General features: G+C 39.3%; 1 protein-coding gene across 6 annotated transcripts in view; it reads right to left on the bottom strand.

Annotated features, from left to right (window-relative positions):
- The window catches only part of Rcd1 (Reduction in Cnn dots 1), a 97,133-nt gene that overhangs the window by 67,071 nt on the left and 4,599 nt on the right, over positions 1 to 25,463 (bottom strand). For all 6 annotated transcript variants that reach the window (XM_071666386.1, XM_071666385.1, XM_071666388.1 and 3 more), the window contains exons 3-11: positions 21,164 to 21,352; positions 17,770 to 17,906; positions 16,374 to 16,577; positions 15,512 to 15,639; positions 12,981 to 13,114; positions 11,655 to 11,798; positions 9,362 to 9,503; positions 5,601 to 5,737; positions 1,497 to 1,645 (exon numbers count right to left, since the gene is read on the bottom strand). In XM_071666386.1, the coding sequence (XP_071522487.1) occupies positions 1,497 to 1,645; positions 5,601 to 5,737; positions 9,362 to 9,503; positions 11,655 to 11,798; positions 12,981 to 13,114; positions 15,512 to 15,639; positions 16,374 to 16,577; positions 17,770 to 17,906; positions 21,164 to 21,352 (1,364 nt within the window). The remainder of the gene's footprint in view (positions 1 to 1,496; positions 1,646 to 5,600; positions 5,738 to 9,361; positions 9,504 to 11,654; positions 11,799 to 12,980; positions 13,115 to 15,511; positions 15,640 to 16,373; positions 16,578 to 17,769; positions 17,907 to 21,163; positions 21,353 to 25,463) is intronic.

The raw sequence follows: 25,463 nt of genomic DNA, 5'->3' as shown, positions 1-25,463 counted from the left end.
GGAAAATCTAGAGTTACGAAGAATGAGTTGTGTGAGTTTAGTGCTGTTATGTTAGGTGTGACAAGGAGAGATTGTAAGCTTGTGGACAGAATGCCAGCAGTCCATGTGTGGGTGATGCAGAAAAGATAAAAATCAGCCACCTAGGTCAGAGGAGTGCAACTTGAAAATCACTGAGGCACTGGCTTAACAGCTGTCACTAACAATCACAATATCCATGTGGGGAGTACTGGTAATATAACTCCTAGTTTGGTAGCGGCCAACCAACCCTACCTCCCAGTTGAGTATACAGTACCTGGTAAGGTGTAAGGGAAAATGGTATTGAGAGGAGGGTGAAATGTACAAAGCTCCTGCTTGGGGAAGAACACTGTGGCATGATAGACCCAACAGAGATAACATGAGGAGGGCTCTATAAATACATCTAGGGTACATGGAAAATACATAAAGGTATAACAGAGATACCTAGTAATATTTGGTGCAAATATGTGAAGGGGAAAGTATCTAAGTGCTGCTTTCTTTTTCTTTTCTTACTAGAAGAAAAAAGCATGTGTGAAATTAAGGAAGAAGGAGCATGAATGACTTCCACTAAAAGTAGGTCTGTGTCAAGGATGTGTGATGTCTCTATGGCTGCTTAACCTCTTCACGGATGGGGTGGTGAGGGAGGTAATTGCAAGAGTACTGGGGAGTAAGGTGTCAAGAAGTAAGGAGGTGAAACAGTTATTGTTTGTATGTGAAACAGCTTGAGTTGCAATCTCTATGAACAAAAGTAAGGTAATCTTGGTCCAGCATACAGTAAAGGCAGGATAGTTTGTGCTTAAGTTTAAATGGGGAGGACCTCTTAGAATGGAGTACCTTATGTTCCTGAGAGTGGAAGTGGCAACTGATAGATCCATGGGAGCAACAGTATAAAATATATTCAAATGAGATGCTTTTTCATGCTACTGGTGTGAATCTTTTTGCATCTCCATCTGTTTTAAAAGTAATCTATCAAAATCCTGGGCTTATGGAAAGAAGAAATTACCTTCCTCTTTACGTGTATGTGTCACGGGATAAAAATGAGCCCCAAATCACACTTAAAAAAATAATAATGAGGTTCACAAGGAAAGAGAGCAACAGATTCAAAAACAACTAGAATGAGAGAAAACACAGTATGGAAGTGTAAAAACTGCCAATACACTTGACTACAGGGAAAATGGTCCCTATGGTAATGGATGAAATGCTGTGGCAGTATGGGTATGTGGGGACAGTGAATATTGAAAAGGTATAAAGCAAACTAAAAGAGGTTAGGCAAAACAGATACAGAGAAAACCATCTGTAGTAACACTGAGGACGATGGAAATGACAGTTATCTGAATATGGAGTAATGGGCAGAGACACATTCCTGAGTATCTGAATATCAGTAGCATGAAGTATTTAGATGTTTTGAGACTTAAAAATCTGAATAAAGCTACACGCTTGCAGCCAGCCCCACCATCAGTTTTATTACTAGATGCACTTACCTAACATTTGCGGCCTTTTCACCAATGATGAACAGAGTTGGTGTTCGGCAATCAAGGAGAGGATCATCAGCCTCCCCACGCTTTCCAGATGCGCCCATCATAGGGAACCCAAGGCAAATGTTGGCTGTCACTGTCTCAAGCATTGACACCTATTCAAAAAATCATTCATTCTTCAGATAGGTGAGGTTTGCTGGTGATAGTAATGCAGTAGATTAATGTTGGGAAAAGTAACACACACCAATGAACCTTAATTTTCTTTCTTGTATTCTTGGGGAGGGATTACAAAAATGTGTCTGTCAAAAGTAACAGCTACCTTCCCTATAAAAACACTTTGCTTTTCATCCAAAAATAAGCTGTTAGCAAATCTGGAAGACAGCAGCAGAATTCATTTACAACACAAAGGAGCACAGTCAAGAGAGTTATCATTTGCTGTTGTATGCTGCTCTGTTTCCAAGATCATACTTTTCATGATACTGCTGTTCGGAAGAGCACAAAGTATGCATGGTGGAGTCAATCTTACTTGTATCAGGGTATTAAAGGGTGCATATCTGTATCTATCTATATCTCTGATGCCTGTTCCCTTTGGGAACACTCTCAAGGGGTTGGCAAAATCAAAAGTCTTCACAACTGGTGAACTCATGCCACTTCTTATCCTTTACTCCTTCACTTTTAATAGGTCTTTGGCAGAGAGCAACTCCAGCACAGTGTTTTCAGGGGCTCCTGCCTAATGTTCCAGCCGACTACTTCTACCTAATGCTACTATCTAACGTTCCTAGGAGGGTAAATAAACATGAGAAAATGAAGCTCAAAGAAAATTCTTTTTCACTTACACCTAAAATAACAATAAGGTATTATTTGAAAAAAAAAAAAAAAAGAGGCTGCAATGCCTTCCTTAAATAAATATTTGGGTATCTTGAGAAATACAAACTAGTATGTCATCATGAGGCTTATATGTCTTCATATATATATGAATTCTTAAACCTACTGCAATATTAATTCAGACCTCTATCTCAAACTTGGTCACTCTCAGTGTTTCTCTGAGTCTTTGAAGCTCTGTCTGAGACATGAGTCTGTTTCATTGTAATAATCTTGTCTGCTGTCAAACATGACTCATTTTACTGTTGAAAGAAATGGACATCACACATATATGTAACAAGACATATGCTATATTATCTTTCATTCTTCAATGCCACTTTCAAAAACTGTTTTGTAACAACTGCCTAGAAACACCTACAAGATACATTACTGAAGTTTCTCAAAGATAAAGTGGTCAAATGAAATTACAAATGTAATACAAATTAGATATTCTTATCTTTCAACATCTGAATTTATCTCAAAATTTATCGTATTAAAAGCCCAATTACATAACCACACTAGAACCTATGGCAAGTCAGATGAATGGAAAAAGCAGATACCAAAAAATTTTTTTTCACAATACTGTATTCATGCAAATAAAACTGAAAAATCTAAATGAAATCAATTTTGCAATGCAGTATTTTGTAAATATGCTCACCAAACAAAGACATCCGTGTTTCTTGATGTCTTGTAACACAGGCTTAGGTGAAGAAAGTTAAACTCACAGCATTGTTTAATCCAAAGCTCCCACTCTCACTGCATTTTATAGTTCGTTTTCAGCTGAACTTTTACTCTAAAAGTTTCGTATACAAATTGCACATAGATTCCAAGTCATAAAAATTTCATTGTAAATGTCTATCACTACTGTTTATATACCATGCAAAAACCATATAAGAACAGTTTTGCTCATATGTATGGCAGCGAGCCACATCCCCATAACACCCTCCCTGCTAATCTCATCCTTCTATCTTCCTAATTTGTTCATTACCTTCTTGTTCCGGCATGATTTTTATCTTTATAATTATGTATTCATAAACGCTTACTTCAGCATGATTTCTCTTTATATTTCTGTAAACTCACGACCTTAATAAATCTAAAGCTACAGAGGGGAGAAAGAATACTTCCCACACATTTCCTGCATATTGTAGAAGGCGACTTAAAGGGGTGGGAGTGGGGGGCTGGAAATCCTCCCCTTCCATTTTTTATTTTCCAAAAAAAGGAACAGAGAATGGGGCCAAGTGAGGATATTACCTCTAAGGCTCAGTCCACTGTTCTTAACACTACCTCAGTGATGTGGGAAATGGTGAATATGTATGAAAAAGACTGTTTTTTAACTTGCAATTTCATGTAGAATTATATATTTTCCATAAATATTCACTGATGACATGTTGAATAAAAACTATTCAAGATCATTTTAATAAGAAAACTGGTACTTTTATGCCAATCACAATGCATTATCTCAAAAAGTATAAACATTTCTTAGATCAGCCATTAGTGGACGGGCAAGCGCTGTGACAGGCTGGACCTTGAGTGGGTGGGCAATGTGCAAAATTCTGGACCATGTGTTAACATCATATATTTTTGCTTCTCAATATATTTGTCAATGTGCTTGGATTATCTTTAACTGACACAGTAAAGGGATGACAAATTTTCAGACTAAGTCCAATACTGATTGAAGCAGCCCCTAAAAAATGAGGGAAAGGACTCCTGACATATAATATAAACATGAGTCATGAATGATGTATGATGAGCAGCACCTCTCATGCCCAACTCACAAAAAGGTGAACAAGTTTTATCTAGCAGTCCAAACACAGAAACTTGGACTACTGACAGATAACTGTTAGTGGTAGTTAACACATTTGAGTGATTCTGGAATGACAAATTGCTGAAATACTTGGACACCTGGAAATCATATAATCACACTTTCCCATATCTGTATCCTACACAGGTTCATTCTTAGATAATCATACTTTTCCTATATCTGTATCTTATACAAGTACATTCTTTTGGACACAGAAGAATTTTCTGAAATGTGCACTGTTAAAATAGCTGTATAATCAAAACTAATGTAACAAGATCCATAAGCTACTGTAGCTCTCTGTTACTGTGGGCAGGAGTTTATCATCTGAGAACAAAAGTTCCAAAACAGGAAAAGGTGTAGTTTAGGCTTGGCTTTTAGTCAAGCAATACTATATTGCTTGCCATCAACCTGCAGTATTCACAAAGGCCTTGTCCGCCCCTATGTATTTTCTAAGGCAATACAGAGTTCAGGTATATTCAGTAAAAGAATATGATGCTCGCACGGTGAAATTATCTTACATCTCTTTACTTAAACAAGTGTTTCAAACATAGCACCAGCAACCCACCTGTATACCTCAAGCTATCTCTGAGGAAGGATATTCTTTCTTTACTCTTACTAGCTGCCACTTCACTCTGGGAATTTCTATTCTGGGTGCTGCATTCCTTCCATCTGTGCTTCAAAATCGTTGATTATTACCTTTTTAAGGCACTGAAAATCTGAATTCTTGCCTAAAAGCAAGAAAATGTGTGTACTTCTGTCATTTCTAATCACAGTGGATGCTAGAATGTACAATAATGTGTCTACTTCCTGCAATGCCTCACCTCATTCAGATCAAGACCCTGTGGACCCAAAACATGGACCCATGATACTTGAAGAACCTTGCCAGTTCCATGCACAGGAATATGCAGCTGGTAATAAAGGCCAAAGGAGAGATGATAAAGTACTAAACTGAAAGTGTGACATAGCCTTTGAATATATGTGGGTGGGGACAAGGTTCTTTGTGTACACTGTATGTGTACAAACAGACTGATCATGTATCTGTACTGACAGTTTAGCTGATAAACTAAAAATTTACCAAGGAGTACCAACTTATGGACACAGCCTGGTTTTACACCACTCTTAATCTTACAACTAGTGAAGGTGAATACTTCTATATCAAACTACAGAGTGCTATGTGCTATGCATGTTTTTCATGGAAAGAAAGAACACATCTACAATACATCTGTCTCCTTTGAAACAACCTTTTGCTTCAGGATACATTCAATCAATCAGTTGTTGAGGTCTCTTCAAGATCACTTGGACAAATCAATGTGAAGCTGAGAAGGAAAATTTCACTTTAATAGTTGTGGTTCAGCTTTTCTCATTGTTCTAAAAGAGATATTCCTCTGAAAACAATGGGGAATTAAAAATGTGAGTACTGATAATACGCACACATTTGTATTACTCACATGGCAAGCAATAACAGCACCAATGCCCCAGCCCAAGAGCACTACAGGGCTGTTGGGGTATTGGCTCTTGCATTCTACCACACGGGCACGCACTTCTGTCAGGATCTGTTCCAGGACGGTACTTGCATCATTACTCTCTGTTAGTAAAGCAAAATATAATCTTGTTTAAGAAAATAATCTTGTATAAGTGAAGTTCATTTTACCACTTTCAAGTCTGTGGTTAGATAACACAGTTACCTGCATACATGCATTTTAATTCATCTATTATCTGTAACTCTTATTTCAATATGGAAAGGATGGTTTAGGTGCATATAACTTCTCAGTTCACTCACAGGTACCCCAAACTTATGTCTAGCATTCTATTGTCTTCCACACTACCAGAGCTCTTCTTAATTGTTCATTCTCCACTTATGCAAGATTACCAAAGCAGGTTAACTTATTCATTCACATCCCTACTATCACACATGATGTCTCTATTGCACACGACAATCATTTCTCTGGCACCCTCATCTGAATAATTCAAGCTTCCAACAGGTCAATCTCTGTGAACTTTTTCTTCTCCTACCATTAGCAATATCTCCTTTACCATCCTATCAACATACTGATGTACTTTCATCCATGCATCTTTCCAATGATTTTTCACACATGTCCAACTCACATAACCATTCACTAGACAATCTATTTCTCTAATCTTGATCATACTATCCTCCTCTAATGCTCTCTTCTTTTCCCTAACTATGTGAAAAATAAATTTTCACATTCAAACACAAATGGACAGAAAGGCACTCCAACATGTAAGTTTCTTGGGCATTCTACATTTAAGATATTACTTGCAAACTAACTCTTACAAAAGCTCAGATGAAGTACTGTATACCATGGGACTAATGAGTAAATATTTACAATGCTTATAACAGCATCTAATCTTACTACCAGCAACATGGTTCCATAAGGGGTGATTTATTTTTTATGATGTGTTGTTGACTGGTTTGTAAGGATATTCAATGTATGTATGGTTCATGGTAAAGTGCCTGAGAATTGGCGGAATGCATGCATAGTGCCATTGTACAAAGACAAAGGGGATAAAGGTGAGTGTTCAAATTACAGAGGTATAAGTTTGTTGAGCATTCCTGGGAAATTATATGAGAGGGTATAGGCATGTACAGAGCATCAGATTGGGGAAGAGCAGTGTGGTTTCAGAAGTGGTAGAGGATGTGAGGATCAGGTGTTTGCTTTGAAGAATGTATGTGAGAAATACTTAGAAAAACAAATGGATTTGCATGCAGCATTTATGGATCTGGAGAAGGCATATGATAGATTTGATAGATAGAGATGCTTTGTGGAAGGTATTAAAAGTATATGGTGTGGGAGTTAAGTCGCTAGAAGCAGTGAAAAGTTTTCACCAAGGATGTAAGGCATGTGTATGAGTAGGAAGAGAGGAGAGTGACTGGTTCTCAGTGAATGTCGGTTTGCGGCAGGGGGTGAGTGATGTCTCCGTGGTTGTTTAACTTGTTTATGGATGGGGTTGTTAGGGAGGTGAATGCAAGAGTTTTGGAAAGAGGGGCAAGTATGCAGTCTGTTGTGGATGAGAGAGCTTGGGAAGTGAGTCAGTTGTTGTTCGCTGATGATACAGCACTGGTGGCTGATTCGGGTGAGAAACTGCAGAGTTTGGTAAAGTGTGTGAAAGAAGAAAGCTGAGAGTAAATGTGAATAAGAGCAAGGTTATTAGGTACAGTAGGGTTGAGGGACAAGTCAATTGGGAGGTAAGTTTGAATGGAGAAAAACTGGAGGAAGTGAAGTTTTTAGATATCTGGGAGTGGATTTGGCAGCGGATGGAACCATTGAAGCGGAAGTGAATCATAGGGTTGGGGAGGGGGTGAAAGTTATGGGAGTGTTGAAAAATGTGTGGAAGTCGAGAATGTTGTCTTGGTAAGCAAAAATGGGTATGTTTGAAGGAGTAATGGTTCCAACAACGTTATATGGTTGCGAGGTGTGGGCTGTGGATAGAGTTGTGCAGAGGAGGGTGGAAGTGCTGGAAATAAGATGTCTGAGGACAATATGTGGTGTGAGGTGGTTTGATTGAGTAAGTTATGTAAAGGTAAGAGAGATGTGTGGTAAAAAAAAGTGTGGTTGAGAGAGCAGAAGAGGGTGTTTTGAAATGGTTCGGTAACATGGAGAGAATGAGTGAGGAAAGATTGACAAAGAGGATATATGTGTCAGAGGTGAAGGGAACGAGGAGAAGTGGGAGACCAAATTGGAGATGGAAAGATGGAGTGAAAAAGATTTTGAGTGATCGGGGCCTGAACATACAGGAGGGTGAAAGGTGTGCAAGGAATAGAGTGAATTGGAACGATGTGGTATACCGGGGTCGACGTGCTGTCAATGGATTGAAACAGGGCATGTGAAGCGTCTGGGGTAAACCATGGAAAGTTTTGTGGGGCCTGGATGTGGAAAGGGAGCTGTGGTTTCGGTGCGTTATACATGACAGCTAGAGACTGAGTGTGAACAAATGTGGCCTTTGTTGTCTTTTCCTAGCGCTACCTCATGCACATGCAGGGGGAAGGGGTTGTCATTTCATGTGTGGCAGGGTGGTGAAGGGAATGAATAAGGGCAGACAGTATGAATTATGTACATGTGTATATATGTATATGTCTGTGTGTATATATATGTATACGTTGAGATGTATAGGTATGTATATGTGCGTGTGTGGACATGTATGTATATACATGTGATGTGGGTGGGTTGGGCCATTCTTTCCTCTGTTTCCTTGCGCTACCTCGCTAATGTGGGAGACAGCGACAAAGTATAATAAATGAATGAATAATAAAAATAAATATCATCAATCTATCTATCTATCTACACATCTATATCTCTGATGCCTGTTCCCTCTTGAAACTTCCTCGAGGGGGTTGCCACAGCAAGTCTCCATAACTAGTAAAACTCCATTCCAGTTTCCTAGGCTTTAGTGCCTCACCCTGAACAGGTCACTAGTAGAGAGCAACTCTAGCACAGTATTTGCTTGGGCTTCAACCTAATGTTCCTTCTGACTAATTCCACCTATCGCTCATGCTTACTGTTCCTAACCATTTCCTCTACCTAATGTTCCTGCCTAAATGTTCCTATCTACTACTTTTATCTATCGCTCCTACCATTCTGCCAAAACGCAGGGCTAGCACACAGTGTTCAATGCAGGAAAATTTACATTTATGAAGAATGAGCTGTGTGAGTTGTGTTGCCTGGTGCTATGTGTGACAAGGACTCATGGTACATTTGAGGATAAAATGCTGTAGTCCACGTGTGGGTGAGGTATAAAGAATGACCTCTTAAAATACAGAGTATACATGTGCCAAGGACTTTTCATATTCTCCGTGACACTTGTAAAATCCTGACGATTCTAGGTTTTAAACACGTATGGATACTTATTCCTTAGTTTATCATAAATTCTATTTCCATGAATTTTAATGAGGACATTTTGTCCAATTACTAGGCTGGATAAGGTCAAGTCGGGTTACCCAGTGCTGAGCCCCAAACATAACATTCATGAAAAGCCATCTGTCCAAATACTGGTCATATTGAATTCATGCGGTAATAATGATACCCTACAGACATACAATCACACTAAACAGACCATCAATATCCATTGGACTGTTCTGCATAGCAAATATCCATGTGATGTAACATACACCTGAACTTACATCCTTCAAAACACTCATTGTCACCTTCCCCAGCCCAGAGGACAAAAAGTGTTTGATGAACAAGTGTACCTGGTGTAATCATAACAGGAACGGTCTTGGCCATGTGCTGCAGTTGAGCATTGAAGAAGCGTATTCTACGAGGTGCCTGAGGAATATTGGAGGGAGGACCACTAGGCACCTGCACAATTATAACTGAACCATCCAATTTCCGCTGTCATAAGAGGTGAAAGAGAATAATGTTAACAGAGGCATCAACATTACATGCAAAATAGGAGAATATCATTTATTCCGAGTTAAAGGTATGTAACAGCAATTTGTACAACAGTGCATGTTCAAGACAGTCATCAATGTAGGGATGAAACAAGAATTCTGACAATTCAGGCCCCCTTTTTTTCTTTAATAATGAATTACACAATACATAAGCATGATTCATTTCCATTTTCACATGAATAAACACACTAATTGTTTTGTAAAATGCAATCTAACATTGCACTGCATTACAAGATATAAAATGCTGATATGTGTATACTGAAACTGATGGTTGACTCATGACAAATAAAAGTAGAAAAAAGATTTTTTTTTTTTTTTTATACTTTGTCGCTGTCTCCCGCGTTTGCGAGGTAGCGCAAGGAAACAGACGAAAGAAATGGCCCAACCCCCCCCCCATACACATGTATATACATACGTCCACACACGCAAATATACACACCTACACAGCTTTCCATGGTTTACCCCAGACGCTTCACATGCCTTGATTCAATCCACTGACAGCACGTCAACCCCGGTATACCACATCGCTCCAAATCACTCTATTCCTTGCCCTCCTTTCACCCTCCTGCATGTTCAGGCCCCGATCACACAAGATCTTTTTCACTCCATCTTTCCACCTCCAATTTGGTCTCCCTCTTCTCCTCGTTCCCTCCACCTCCGACACATATATCCTCTTGGTCAATCTTTCCTCACTCATTCTCTCCATGTGCCCAAACCACTTCAAAACACCCTCTTCTGCTCTCTCAACCACGCTCTTTTTATTTCCACACATCTCTCTTACCCTTACGTTACTCACTCGATCAAACCACCTCACACCACACATTGTCCTCAAACATCTCATTTCCAGCACATCCATCCTCCTGCGCACAACTCTATCCATAGCCCACACCTCGCAACCATACAACATTGTTGGAACCACTATTCCTTCAAACATACCCATTTTTGCTTTCCGAGATAATGTTCTCGACTTCCACACATTCTTCAAGTAGAAAAAAGATACATTATCAATTTTCATGTCTGACTCCTTCCTCATTCTTATACAGTGGATCAAGTGTGTACATGCAAATTTTTTCAGAGTAAATCTTGCAGAGCTAGGGCCCACAGCTCTAAACCCACTGGGCAGTAAAACGGAAGGGACACTCAGTTCCTTATGGTAGGCTTGCTACACTGTTACTCTCAGCCAGATGTGGCATAAGTAGTGGGGGGGGGGGGGAGATGTGTCTGAGAACAGCAGGAAAACCAACAATAGATGCAGTGTAAATATGGCCAAATGCATGAACAAAGAATGGAAAAAAGGAAACATCTTTTACTTTACTTACAGCCATTCTTCAAAGGGCAACCACAGCCAAAAGTTAATAACAATAATCATCTTATTCAATGACTACGCATATTACTTTAAGCAGTGAATGAAGAGGCACCTTCAAGAGATGGCATCCATAACTGGGGCCTTGCTATGTTGACCTATGAATCACAGCATTCTACAAGTTAGTTTGATTTTGATAATGAACCTCCATCCTTAAGAAGGTAATGAGTATGAAATTCCCAGGCTCCAGCAAAATGTTATTAGTCATCCATCCTTCTCTTTTTCTTTGCTCTAATGTTAGGAGAGACGCCACAGGCAACTGAGGCCCTAATCAACATTATCTCAGGCTCCAGCATAATATTATTAGTCATCCATTCTTCTCTTTTTCTTTATTCTAATGTTAGGAGAGACGCCACAGGCAACTGAGGCCTTAATCAACGTTATCTCAGTAACGATTCATATGTACACATTTTCTATGTTCTAATGTTAGGAGAGACGCCACAGGCAACTGAGACCCAAATCAACGTTATCTCAGTAACGCTTTATATGTACAGATCTTTGTCTGTATCATGTTGACTGTAGATCAACTGCCACAACTAGGATTCGAACCTATGTGCCTGACCCTGGGTGGCACATGAATGCATCATGCTCAGGAATGCTAACCACTACATTACGGTAGTCGCAAGTAAGGGCAAACATACCCCTACACACATCTATCTTCATTTACACATACCAAAACAAATCATCTCCCTGTTCCATGCTTTATCAAATGTGAGTTACCATCTTTACCGGCTTATGGTGATTTAATGAAGGTACTGCTGGGTCCCATGGACGCTTCAGCAATAAGTTGAGAGCCTCCACACTAGCACCTCGGTGAGTACTACTCAGGGATACCATCTTGTCTATCAATGTTGGGATCTTTGATTTCAATGTCTGTAGAGGAAGAAATAAACAAAGAAATTACATCACATCCAGCTGTGATAATATATGTTTATTAAACACAGAAATTTTTGGTTCAAGAATCTACATGAATAACATGTCAGCTCGAAGATACAAATAAAACCAAGCATCACAGTTATCCTTTACAGTCACTCATTCTATATACAACTAAGCTCATGCTAGAAGCAGGTCATGAGTTACCTCAAAATACTTTCTATACATAATCAACAAACTAACAAGCCTAGTACCTTTGGAGGAAAATAAAAATAACAGCAGTATTTTTTCAGACAGGTAATACATCAAAAATTCTACTGATGGCCACAATATGTTATGTACCCAAGCACAGAACTTCAAAAATGTTGAAATGGAATTTTTTTTGTACATATTTGCCATTTCCTGCGTTAGCAAGGCAGTGTTAAGAACATAGGACAGCCTTAAGAGGGAAAATCCTCATTTGGCCCCCTTTTCTGTTCCCTCTTTATGAAAAGCAAAACTGGAGAAGGATTTCCAGCCCCCGCTGGGGTGGGGGTGGGGGGGTATTGGGGGGATAATTCCTGTGGGGTGGGATAGTGATGGGAATGGATGAAGACAGCAAATATGAATATATAAATGTGTATATATGTGTGTGTCTGTGTATGCATATGTATGTATATGTTATGTATATGTATGTATATGTGCATTTATGTATATATATGTGCAAAATTGTGATACATTCCAGTATATATATATATATACATATATATATATACTTCCCACGTATTCCCTGCGTGTCGTAGAAGGCGACTAAAAGGGAATGGAGCGGGGGGCTGGAAATCCTCCCCTCTCATTTTTTTTTTTTTTTAATTTTCCAAAAGAAGGAACAGAGAAGGGGGCCAGGTGAGGATATTCCCTCAAAGGCCCAGTCCTCTGTTCTTCACACAACCTCGCTAATGCGGGAAATGGCGAATAGTATGAAAGAAAAGAAAGAAAATGTGTATATATGTGGTTGGGCCATTCTTCGTCTGTTTCCTTGCGCTACCTCACTGACATGGGAAACAGTGGTTAAGTGTAATAATAATTATGAATAAATAATACTGACCAAGATCACTTATCCATCTATACCCAACAGTCTTTCCTTCATCTTATAATGAGTGTTTCTACTTGCATTAATCACATTTTGAACCAACTAGTACTAACCTGCAGAATGTCCAGGTAGGCTGCCAGGTATGGGAGACTGAGGTGCTGGAGAAGAATGGAATGGAGCCACTGAGTCAGTCTGGAGTCCCAGTTTACCCGGGCAAGTGCCTGGCGAAACTTTGCTGAAGTCTTATCTGTGAAAAAATAAAAAGCATTGCAATGCTTGAGACTCAAAACATCTGTTTAGGAGGAAATAATACAATAACATAAATTGAAAGCTGCATCTCAAGGCTGTCAGGAAGCACAACAAAGAAGTATATCAATATGTCAGATATCCTGCAGCTCTTAAGAATCTTAGGTATGCCCTATAGTATTAGGCAACTCAACACTGTAATCCAAGGCATCTCTTATTAATTATCTCCAATCAATGCGACAAAATTTCCATGTCAATGATACAAATATATACATTATCAAATATGTTCAACAAAATGTGAAAATCTTATTCTCCAGCTTACAGGTACAAGGTGTTCCACATTGCAGTGAAGAGGTGATTAGATGTGTTTATCTTAAAATTGACACCCATCTCTGAGAAACATCCCATACCTGTGTTTCATCATAAAGAAATGCCAAAGCCCTAGTCAGAACTTACAAACTACTGTGGTAAGCAAATAAAATATCTACCAAAAGACCACAATTACAACTTATACAAAGCATGAACTAATGTGAATGTGATAAAAAGAAATATGGTAAAGGTAATCTGTTGGTAAAGCAATTCACATCAGTCCCCAAGGTTCCACCTTCTCAAATATCCACTCCAAAGTACCATTAGCACTCCACTTCCTCCAAGTCCAATCCATCTAAACATGCTTTAACCATCTTGTTTCATGTCCCTGCTGTACCCCACTGCCTTTACTTTTGTAAGTTTTGTTTACACCCAATCTCAACATTCTCATTTCACACATTCCAAAAATCTTTTGGAATTTCTCCTTGGAGCCTGCCACCAAAGTCATGTTCACTACAAAAGTAAATAATTCACCTCCCAAACTCATCCAACCCCGATCACACTGTCAACCTACCCCTCACTGTAAGTATCTTGCATTTATCTCCCTCACCACTCCAACCATGAGGAGGTTAAAACAGCATAGAGGCATTAGACATCCTTGACATGACCTAACTTCACTGGGAACCATTCATCATTCTTCGCACACATACTCTACTTTCCCAGTTAAAATTCCTCATTCCATTTGGCAACTTAACAAGTACTTCTCCTCTCCAATAAGATGCTCTGTGCATGTCACCACCTTCTCATTTACAAATTTCCATACACCTTACCATTTATCCTTAACAGTATTTTTACCTCTGTTGTTCAACATTCATTTTCGTCCTTCTTGGATTTATATATGAGTTCTATATTTCATTATGCCATTCCTCATGAACCTCTCCTTGGACCATACAAAAGTAAAACAACCTAACTAACAGTCACCTCATCTCCTGAGAAACCCATGTAATACCATCAACTAATGCTGCTCTGCCATAATTCATCTTACACCTGAGTTTCACTTCCTCCTTGAGTTTTCACCAAACCATTCACCATGACTCTCTTGCTCCATATGCAATTCATCCCAAATACACTCAATCCATCTCCCTATCACTGAACACATTCAAAAGTCCTTCAAGTTAATCATTCCAACGCTCTTTCATATCTTCTTTGCTTGTTACTACATTCCCATCTGCTTACCCTAATCTGCTCTCTCTCTCTCTCTCTCTCTCTCTCTCTCTCTCTCTCTCAATACAAATTTTCTTCAAATCTGTCACTATCGTAAAAACTTAGGTGTCATTATAAGAATTTTTACTCTAATTCTCCTTTGCTGCTACCATGAAATGTCACTCTGTGAACTGCTGTTCAGGAAAAGACCCCATATTTGTCACCTCCAATGATATGAGAGGTACATTATGTAGGTAGAATTCTTACTATCATATCCCCAAGGACTAGAGAGTATTGACACTAATCTAAAAAGCATTTTCAGAAGCTCTTAAATACTTGAAAACAGGCAAGTGTGAATAATTGGAGCTGAACTATTGAAGTCTGTACATATTGATGTAACAGTTTACTTATAATTGCTACAGGACCCCTTTCTTGAAAAGGTCCTGGGGTTACTCCAGAACCCCCTTCTAGGAGCTCTAAGAGCATTTTACTTCTAGTAGCAAGGAAATGATCGATTCCCTCTGAGTGGAAAGGTCTTCAATGAGACTGTACTCCCTTCCATTAACATACAATGATACAGCCTTAATGAAGATGACTTTCCACTAACAGCATAACCACAGCAGATGGAGTCCAGTAACATAAGTCTGTGTATACGCAAACACATTTGATGCATGACAACAACATATAAGCATATTCTGTTAGATTTGAAAGATCCTCAGTGTACAACACACTTTTCTACTATTTGCGAACACAATGAAGTAACCATTGAATGTGAGGATATCACTTGTTTGCACTGGGAGCTTTGCTTACAAACTTTGTTCATACAAACTTCCATAAAAATGTTGACTTAAAAAGAATGCTTTAGGATGCAACTATCAAGACATACCAACTAAAGCTCTACGGGTGACAGGCTCATCATGAGTGTCCTTAAGTGCAAGGCGTCCTACACGGTCAGCATCCAAGATCTGCACTACCTTGTTGAAAAGGCCTGCTTGTGGCTCAGTCCAACCGATCCTAAAATATGAACAAACAAATCAGTAATCTACAGGTTTATAAGATTGTTATCATTACTTATTCTAAAGAGGTTTTCATATTTCCTGTGTCCTATAGTTACTGTGGTATACCTTTCATATAATTCTAATATCTAATTTGAGAAACAGCAACATATAGTTACAGAATCTGAAATATGAGCAGTAGAGATGGCTACATTGTGCAAAATACAGATATTGGAATTAGGAGAGCAAACAGAGATAGATCATTGGTGTGAAGAAGGTATTGAAAACATGCACTGAGAAAGCCTGATGAGGTAGAGTGGCAATGCAAACCATAAAACAGATGACTCACTGGAAAAGAATTCTTGAGATAATCACATGTGAATGTATTGCTGAGGGCTTGAAATATTTCAAATAAGGATGCCGGAGAAATAACTGTTGATCAAAAGCAAGTTTGAAGAAAGTCTGAATGGAAACTTGAATACCACATAAAAATCAACTACTATACAAAGTGAATAATCAGCAAATGCTGCTGCAGTGTTGTAGACTCATTCACAACCTGAGATAAAGATACATTCAGAGAACCCTCTCAAGACGTAATAATTTGAATGAAGACTGCAAGTTGAAATCACTATATAATTATCATACTGCCTACTTCTATTCCCAGTAGTCTGCCAAGTCAGCAGAAACTCCCTCTCAATACTTCCATTCTGTACTCTAAAGACTCCTTAATGCATAATTCCTGGTAATTCATACTTGGGAATCTTCTCTTCCCAGTCTTCATTTTCTTCTTCTGCTGAATGTTTCTCTTCCTGGCGTAGCTCTGGCTTGATCTGGTCCAATCTGGCAAACACAACATGGCGTTCACATTCACTCATCACCTGCTGAGCTTTGTTAAGATCATAAGGCAGTGGAGGTGGTGGGGATGGTTCACCATCAACATCTATTGGTTCATCACAGCTGTTGAAAAAATTCATCTGACTGAATGATTTCCAGTTTTTTTCAAGATATCAAAGGTACACAAACTGATGACAGAATGCTACCGATATTGTGAAGCACACTAGTACCACAATGCGGTGACACTTTGTATGAAGCATATGAATACCACATCTTGACAAGAGCAATGCATGTTACTAAGACCTGGCTGGCAATCTGACAAGTTCATTGCATGTTGCCAGTGAATCATCTAAAGCCCATGTTTTTCCCACACCTGCACGATATGATCTACACTACCTTTGAGAATGGGTCTCATCATCTTCCAAAACAAATTAAGAGCACTACATTTCAAATAAAAAAACATGAACTAGAAAACTACATGGCTTTTAACCATTTACATGAAGACCTATAACATTTGTGGGTATGCAAATGTGTGGGTCAGGGAAAGTCGGATGCTAAAGCTAAGGATATGTTACATCTTTACATGGAAGAGGGTTCAGTTCTGTTTGTGGACAGAATGCCAGCAATCGATGTGTGGGTGATACAAAAAGTAAACAGCTATCTGGGTCAAAGAAGTGCAACTTGACAACCACTTAAGTGCTGCTTCACTATGCAGCCATCACTAACCCTCCCAATACCAAAGTATGTACTACCAGTAATATACCTCCCTGGTCAGTGGCTGACTACCATCCACTACCATACGTATATCATTTCTTTCTTGTGCATCAGTACTGAAATAAAGAATCAATTTGTATAGTACGTTAACATACCTTAAAAATATATCAGTAATCAGTGAGACATCATGAGCACTTCATATGCTCAAATTGAGCCCAGCTTCCTGCCTTGATGGAAGCAGCCAATAACTAGCTAATAATCACCTGCTAAAACTGTATGCAGTTTTTAAAACTTTGATTTTTTTTTGTGCTCACAGCATTCAATTTACTCTTTCATGGATATCAAATAAATAAAACACTGAACTGTGAAGCAACAGATTGCAGTGATTTGGTGCATCTATACATAGCAAAAAAGCAAAATGAAAAATTTCTGAAAGTAATCTTAAAATGAGTGCCAGATCCTAAAGCACATTACTCCCACAACTGTACTTCCAAGAACAACTAGGGATAAAGGCTTAACAATCTAAACCCATAAAAAAAAAAAATTTACCTTAATAGTAGATCAAAACTGTCTTAGCTGTAGCTAAGAGAATGATACACACCTGGGGCTGCTACGATTCTGACGAGAGGTCTTGGCCATGAAAAGCATCTTCCTGGGTCGCGCAAGAGAAGCTTCTGGCCGCCAATTCCAAGGTCGAGCATAGGAGTGGTCCATCATCACAACATCTGGTTCACTTTCCTGAAGGCAACATTACAATCACCTAGTGCAGTAATACTTAGTGAACCTACAAAGAACACAATCTAACGTCTCAAAACCAGCAACCCTGGGCTAAGTAGTATCCAGATTGTGAAATGTTCTTGACTTTGGGTATATATCATGCCAAGGGGACCTAGACAGTCAATCAAATAAATCATAACTTACCATATTTTCTATTCCCAATAAATAAACTTATGTAAGGTGTGAACATAATTAAAAATGTATTTCTTCATAATAATTTACACAGCAAGGGCAGATACATGCACTAATCAAGGCCATCTTGACTGCAGATGAAAACAGTATGAGAAAATGAATGAAGAGATTAATGAGAGCTCCTTAGGCTCTGGAGAGCCAATTCTGAAAGGTTTAAAGGCTATAATAAAATGGAAAAACAAATGAAGAGAACTCCAAAGCCTTGCTCTTCAAGGAAAGAAGGGGGTATCACGTGACTGGTCTCCACACAGAAACTATGGAAGCAGCAGCCAGTCACATGTTGTGTGTCCATAGTTGCTGGTACACAGAGACAGCCCATAGCAACAGTGGTTGAAATACCCGTCAACGCGTCAAACAAAAAGAAAGCAGCAACATCACTGCAGATGGAGAGGGTTGGTTGAAAAGCTTGTAAATTTTCTCTCAAACACTTGTTTGCCTTTCTTCTCTCACAACATCAACATGTGAATTGCTAACATCTTCCACTATTGAATGGACCCACTGGTCTGTTGCTGTTTGAATTTCTTTGATAAATGAAGAGTTAATGAGGTTGAAGTATTATGATTTAACCTTGATTAAAAGAGAAGCAGAGGAAGAGCCATCCTATATAAGCAAGCAGTAGTCCATACTGAGGCAAATAAGACCTCTGTGGATATGGAATACCTATCTATATTTATTTACTTATCTATTTTACTTTGTCGCTGTCTCCCGCATTAGCGAGGTAGCGCAAGGAAACAGACGAAAGAATGGAATACCTACTCAAGTAAAATAATTACTGGACCTGTACAATACTCTCAGCTTTTGGGAAACAGATTTGGGATGTTTAATGTGTGGGGTTTCCATGATTGAGTAGGGTATTCTTCATTATGCCCAACACATCTATCTTGCTGAAGGGATGAACTACAGGTTTCTGAAATTTTCAATTTGAGAAATGAGAGAGATTTAGAAAGAGATATGAGAAGAATTGTATCTTTGTGATGCTTCATTTAAATACAGATGCTCCTCGACTTAAGATGGGGTTACATTCCTATAAACCTATCATAAACTGAATATATCATCAGTCAAAAGTACATCTAATACTGTAAATCTAACCTACTGAACATCATAGCTTACCCTAACCTACCTTAATCATTCTCAGAGCACTTACATTAGCCTACTGTTGGACAAAATCATCGAACACAAAGCCTAACTATCTATCTGTATCTCTGACGCCCATTACCTCCAGGAACTTCCGTCAAGAGGTGGCCATGGCAAAAGTCTCTCCACTTATCCCTGTCCTTAAATGCCTTCCTCGCATACACCATTCCATACATTCTTCGTCTGCTTCTCTCCCTCTAGAATTCCTTCAACCTATTGCCCATGTCACAGGTGGTTTTCCATTCAAATCAACCTCTTTAATTGTAATATCATACACATTCCCTGTAAACTCCCAGTTTTGCATTCTTTCCACATGCCCAAATCACCTCAAACTATTAGCTTTCACTCATTCCACCACTCCACAATTCATTTCTTTTCTATTCCTTGTCATACTACACCCTTTCATTTCTTTCTTCATTGCATCTAGTCACACCACATGCCCTTCTCAAATAGCTCATTTACACAGCCTGGATTCTTGACATCTGTGCCTCATTCCACATCCATGTTTCGACTGCACAGGTCAGAGTTAGGAGGACAATGCTGTCCCTTAATCCTCTCTTCACTACCATACTTACACTTCTACCCTTCATTATTCTAATAAGGGACCCAATGACTCTTCCACCCTGTACTGCTGTCTCCCTTATCTCCCCTACCGTATCACCACACTCACCCATGACAGCTCCCAGATACTTAAATTCCCTCATTTCTTCCAGTCTCCCCCCCCTCCCCCCATATCCACAGCACAATTTAGTATACTTTCTTCTTTCACTCTATATATGGTTTTACAAAAAATAACCAAAAAAATTTTGACATACTAATCTTTAATAATTTTGTAATAGGATATGATGCAAAAATTGTGTAAGGATTTTTTTTCCCACAAACTGGATACAAACCAGGGATGGAATACCATTGTTTAACCTTAGGCAATGGGAATAATTCTTTAAGCTGACAGGAGGCATTGTCAAAATACAAGAGTCCTTTCTTATGATTAATTACAGTACAATTTCTGATTCTGACGATATACGACACAACCTGCTGAATCAATGTTTCTGAGTATTGCATGCTCTTTAACCATTATTACATCATTACTAAGCATAAGTAGTATTCCATGAATATTTTCAGGCATACCAAATGAGTTGTTTGGTATCTTAGCAAATCTTTTTGCCAAAAACATAACTAATAGTCTTACATTTTTATCATACTAGTTTGTCATTTCCTTCATAAATGAGGTAGCACCACGAACAAACGAAGAAAGGCCAAAATTCACTCACATCCATTCTTTAGATGTCATATGTAATGCATCAAATCCATAACCCCCTATCCACAAGACCCTTCAGACCTTTCCATGGTTTCCCCTGGCCACTTCACATGCCCTGGTTTACTCCACTTGCAGCATGAAGCCCTTGTTTACCACATTGTGCAAATCACGCTATCCTGTGCATGCCAATCACTTTCCTGCATGAACATGCTGTTTTTGATCAGATATCAATATCAACTTGTAAGTGTGCTAAAACAAAATTCATTATGCAACACGGGCAAACATCTCATGCAGGGTTCCCTTGACATATGCACATATACTTCAGCACAGAGTAAAAGTTTAAGCTGCAGCATTTGGAAAAAACGCATGAAATGCGATGACAAGTGTTAATGGATGTATATTTCACAATTAAGGCAGAGGCAGCCAAGATCTGGTCCTTATATGAGGTGGATCACTCTCTCTTCAGCAGTCCTCATATGAGGTCGACCATTCTCAAAGGGTAAAATTTCCATCCTTAAGCTCTATGCTAAACAGTAATGCTTCAATAACCTTTAAAGTGAAAGTAATTTTGCATTAGTCTGTCATGAGTAAAAGCTGGATCTTTGTAACACAACACTGATCATACACAACATACCTGACCACTTGCCAGCCTCAGCACTGATGTAAACCTGGCATGAGGATCTCCTGGTGTTCTTGTCTTGGATTCTGATAAATTCTCATTAGATCCTCCAATAGTTCCTGGGGCTCGTGGGGATCCAGGTCGTGATGAGGGGCATGGGCGGCGAAAGGAGAGGGTGCCCAAACCTGAAGATCCAGCTTGACTCTGGAAAGGACAGAAAACACTTGTGTAATTGTAAAAACATAAGTTTTTAACTTTTTTTTCATTATGAAACATAAACTAATTCATTAATTGAATTGCAACAAACAAATATGCACATAATCTAACCAATCTAACCATGACCTTTCTGAAACTTAAAATCAGTCCATCAACCTCATTATGTGTCAACAACCCAGTCACTATCATTATTTTCCAGCTACTTATCACCCTGTAAGGTTGCAATGAACAAACCCTTACATAATAACACCCTAAAATGCTTCAAATCTACAAGGTTGTCAATTAACTACATTTCTTCAAATATTCAACTTTAATTAATCTACTTCATTAATGTAAATTTTTTTAAAAAAACAGAAAATACTGTTCTAAAAAGAAACTGCACATATTAGGATTGAAAAACTTCAACCATTCTCATTTTCAGAGAAGTTCTACTAATCCAAAGAAAGGATTTCTAATACACATACTAAGTGGTTATGGCTGCTCTCCAGTCTCCAGGTGGACCATTTGATCCAAGATTTACTGGATGAGGGAGACAATGATGCAGATATTTCTCAAACTGACTGCAATACTCAGCGACTGTTTCATGATGACTTACCACAGAATACTCAGGACCCTTATAGTGTGCTATCAAATTGTGAAAGCAAAGATAGATGGCAGGGATATGGCCATGAGAAGGGGAAGGTTTGCATCTCTCACATGCTTATGTTCAGCACATACACAGACATGTATATTCATCACTTTATGTTATTTATTTTATTTATTTATTTTGCTTTGTCGCTGTCTCCCGCGTTTGCGAGGTAGCGCAAGGAAACAGATGAAAGAAATGGCCCAACTCACCCCCATACACATGTATATACATGCACGTCCACACACGCAAATATACACACCTATACATCTCAATGTACACATATATATATATACACACACAGACACATACATATATACCCATGCACACAATACACACTGTCTGCCTTTATTTATTCCCATCGCCACCTCGCCGCACATGGAATACCATCCTGCAAGGTAGCGCTAGGAAAAGACAACAAAGGCCCCATTCGTTCACACTCGGTCTCTAGCTGTCATGCAATAATGCCCGAAACCACAGCTCCCTTTCCACATCCAGGCCCCACACAACTTTCCATGGTTTACCCCAGACGCTTCACATGCCCTGATTCAATCCACTGACAGCACGTCAACCCCGGTATACCACATTGATCCAATTCACCCTATTCCTTGCCCGCCTTTCACCCTCCTGCATGTTCAGGCCCCGATCACTCAAAATCTTTTTCACTCCATCTTTCCACCTCCACTTTGGTCTCCCACTTCTCCTCGTCCCCTCCACCTCTGACACATATATCCTCTTGGTCAATCTTTTCTCACTCATTCTCTCCATGTGCCCAAACCACTTCAAAACACCCTCTTCTGCTCTCTCAACCACGTTCTTTTTATTTCCACACATCTCTCTTACCCTCACATTACTTACTCGATCAAACCACCTCACACCACACATTGTCCTTAAACATCTCATTTCCAGCACATCCACCCTCCTGCACACAACTCTATCCATAGCCCACGCCTCGCAACCATACAACATTGTTGGAACCACTATTCCTTCAAACATACCCATTTTTGCTTTCCGAGATAATGTTCTCGACTTCCACACATTCTTCAACGCTCCCAGGATTTTCGCCCCCTCCCCCACCCTATGATTCACTTCCGCTTCCATGGTTCCATCCACTGCCAGATCCACTCCCAGATATCTAAAACACTTTACTTCCTCCAGTTTTTCTTCATTCAAACTTACCTCCCAATTGACTTGACCCTCAACCCTACTGTACCTAATAACCGTGCTCTTATTCACATTTACTCTTAACTTTCTTCTTTCACACACTTTACCAAACTCAGTCACCAGCTTCTGCAGTTTCTCACATGAATCAGCCACCAGCGCTGTATCATCAGCGAACAACTGACTCACTTCCCAAGCTCTCTCATCCACAACAGACTTCATACTTGCCCCTCTTTCCAAAACTCTTGCATTCACCTCCCTAACAACCCCATCCATAAACAAATTAAACAACCATGGAGACATCACACACCCCTGCCGCAAACCTACATTCACTGAGAACCAATCACTTTCCTCTCTTCCTACACGTACACATGCCTTACATCCTTTAAATTTTTTAATTTTCCAAAAGAAGGAACAGAGAAGGGGGCCAGGTGAGGATATTCCCTCAAAGGCCCAGTCCTCTGTTCCTAACGCTACCTTGCTAATGCGGGAAATGGCGAATAGTATAAAAAAAAAAAAAATATATCTTTATGTGAGAAAGTGCAACTGTAAAATAAATAATGTTTAAAGAACCCTAGGAGATAACAATAGTAGAGGGATGGAGCTCTTTGCTCTCATGTTCATCTGAGATGCATGGTGTTGCCTGGGAAAATTGGTACACAAAGCTGGACGAGTGAGGGGAAGACAGATACTTCATACTACTAACATAAGTATGTTCAGGGATACTTGAGTCCTATTAGGTTAAGAAATGAAATGTGAGCTTACACAAGATTGTATACAATAGTTTAAGAGATAAACAGCGAAATTTGTATAAGGATCACAGGAATGTACATATTCTGAAGGGAGAGGATGTATTTGTTACAGATCAGAGTGAGGAAGGGAACAAGAGGCACTACTAACCCAGCTTGCATATGCACCTAAAACTGAGCAAAATCCCCCATTTCATCCTGAAATACAGCATATGGTTTTCCCTCCAACTCACCTAAAAGAGGGAGGGAGGATGAATAGTGCCATGGATAGTCAAGTGGAGCAGCTGAGAGCGGCAGATTATGAGTGAGAGATGAACGGCATGCACTGAGGCAGTGCCCTCTGTGGCCGGGATCCTACATGGGGAAATCTATGGACAAGGACTTCCTACCACACTCTCAGTGGGTTCATTCCTTTTTGTTCTTGTCAGTGATGGAGCATGGATCAGGAGGGATTCCTACTGGCCTATCCTGGGGAGTGCCGGGAAGACTGTGTAAGGAAAGATGGGGCCAGTGTTTCAGTGCAACATAAGTTACAGAGGACCAAGGATGGAAGTATGTTCTGCACAAAGTAGCCCCAGTGCCCAAAGGAGCCACAGGACCTTGGGGCTGCATGAGGTAATCCCACAGGGTAATCTCCAAGCTACACTGGCTCAGAACCTACATTAGACTTGATCTTGGGTACTGAATGTGATTCAAGTGGTTTGAAAGAGGAGACCAAGGTTAGGGTTGCCAAGTATACTTTAGAGAAGTTAGGCTACACAGGTCACAAGGCTGTATCTTATGCATGTTGGTTCCTAGAAGACCAGCCAATGTATATTGCCCCTTGCTACTTTACATGGCTTGGTACTACAACTATTTTACAGTTGCATTTCCTTACATTTATACAAAATGATATTTTACCATTTCATAAGTGCGATGTAACTTCTGCTTCTGCTAATTTTGTTTCTAAAACTCAATCAAAGTGAACCCTTCCACTAAGCTTTCAGAGGGGGGTTAACTTTATTTAATGGTCTGAATGACAGAGTTAACCTCTACAAATCAAAGGAAAGAATTTCTCAGTGCACATATATGTATGCATCAACAACAACTTGTTTAAGATTTAAGTCTGAGTTCAGTCCTCAGCTACTAACCAATGTATGATCAAGTAGCATCATATACAGATGTAAGTGATTTAGCATCACACATCAAGTAGGTCACCCTGATCTATATTTCTGGCCTCAGAGGCAAACTTCACAATTGGTAATGTTGTTACCTGTAATGTTCAGGTCTAAGTAAAAAACATCTGAAGAAACTGGAGGGCAATACCAAACTGTCTGCATATGATATGCTGCAATCTCATCAGGAACTTTTCATTCTAAAGCAATCCATCCCTTACCTATTAGCTGACTGTAACAACCTTGAAGCTGTATAAGCCCCTTACGAGAGGTCCTGGGATTATATAATAATAAGGCAATGGAGAATCAGTAATTAATGTAACTATACATGGATGTCGCAGTGGTAACTGATGAACTGGTAAAAGCTACAAGCGCAACCAATGAAATCTATGCATAAAATTTTCAATGAT

The sequence above is a fragment of the Panulirus ornatus genome, chromosome 11, assembly GCF_036320965.1.
Source record: "Panulirus ornatus isolate Po-2019 chromosome 11, ASM3632096v1, whole genome shotgun sequence".
Lineage (NCBI taxonomy): Eukaryota > Metazoa > Arthropoda > Malacostraca > Decapoda > Palinuridae > Panulirus > Panulirus ornatus.
The sequence above is the reverse complement of the archived record's forward strand: the minus strand, read 5'-3'. Positions and strand labels throughout refer to the sequence as shown.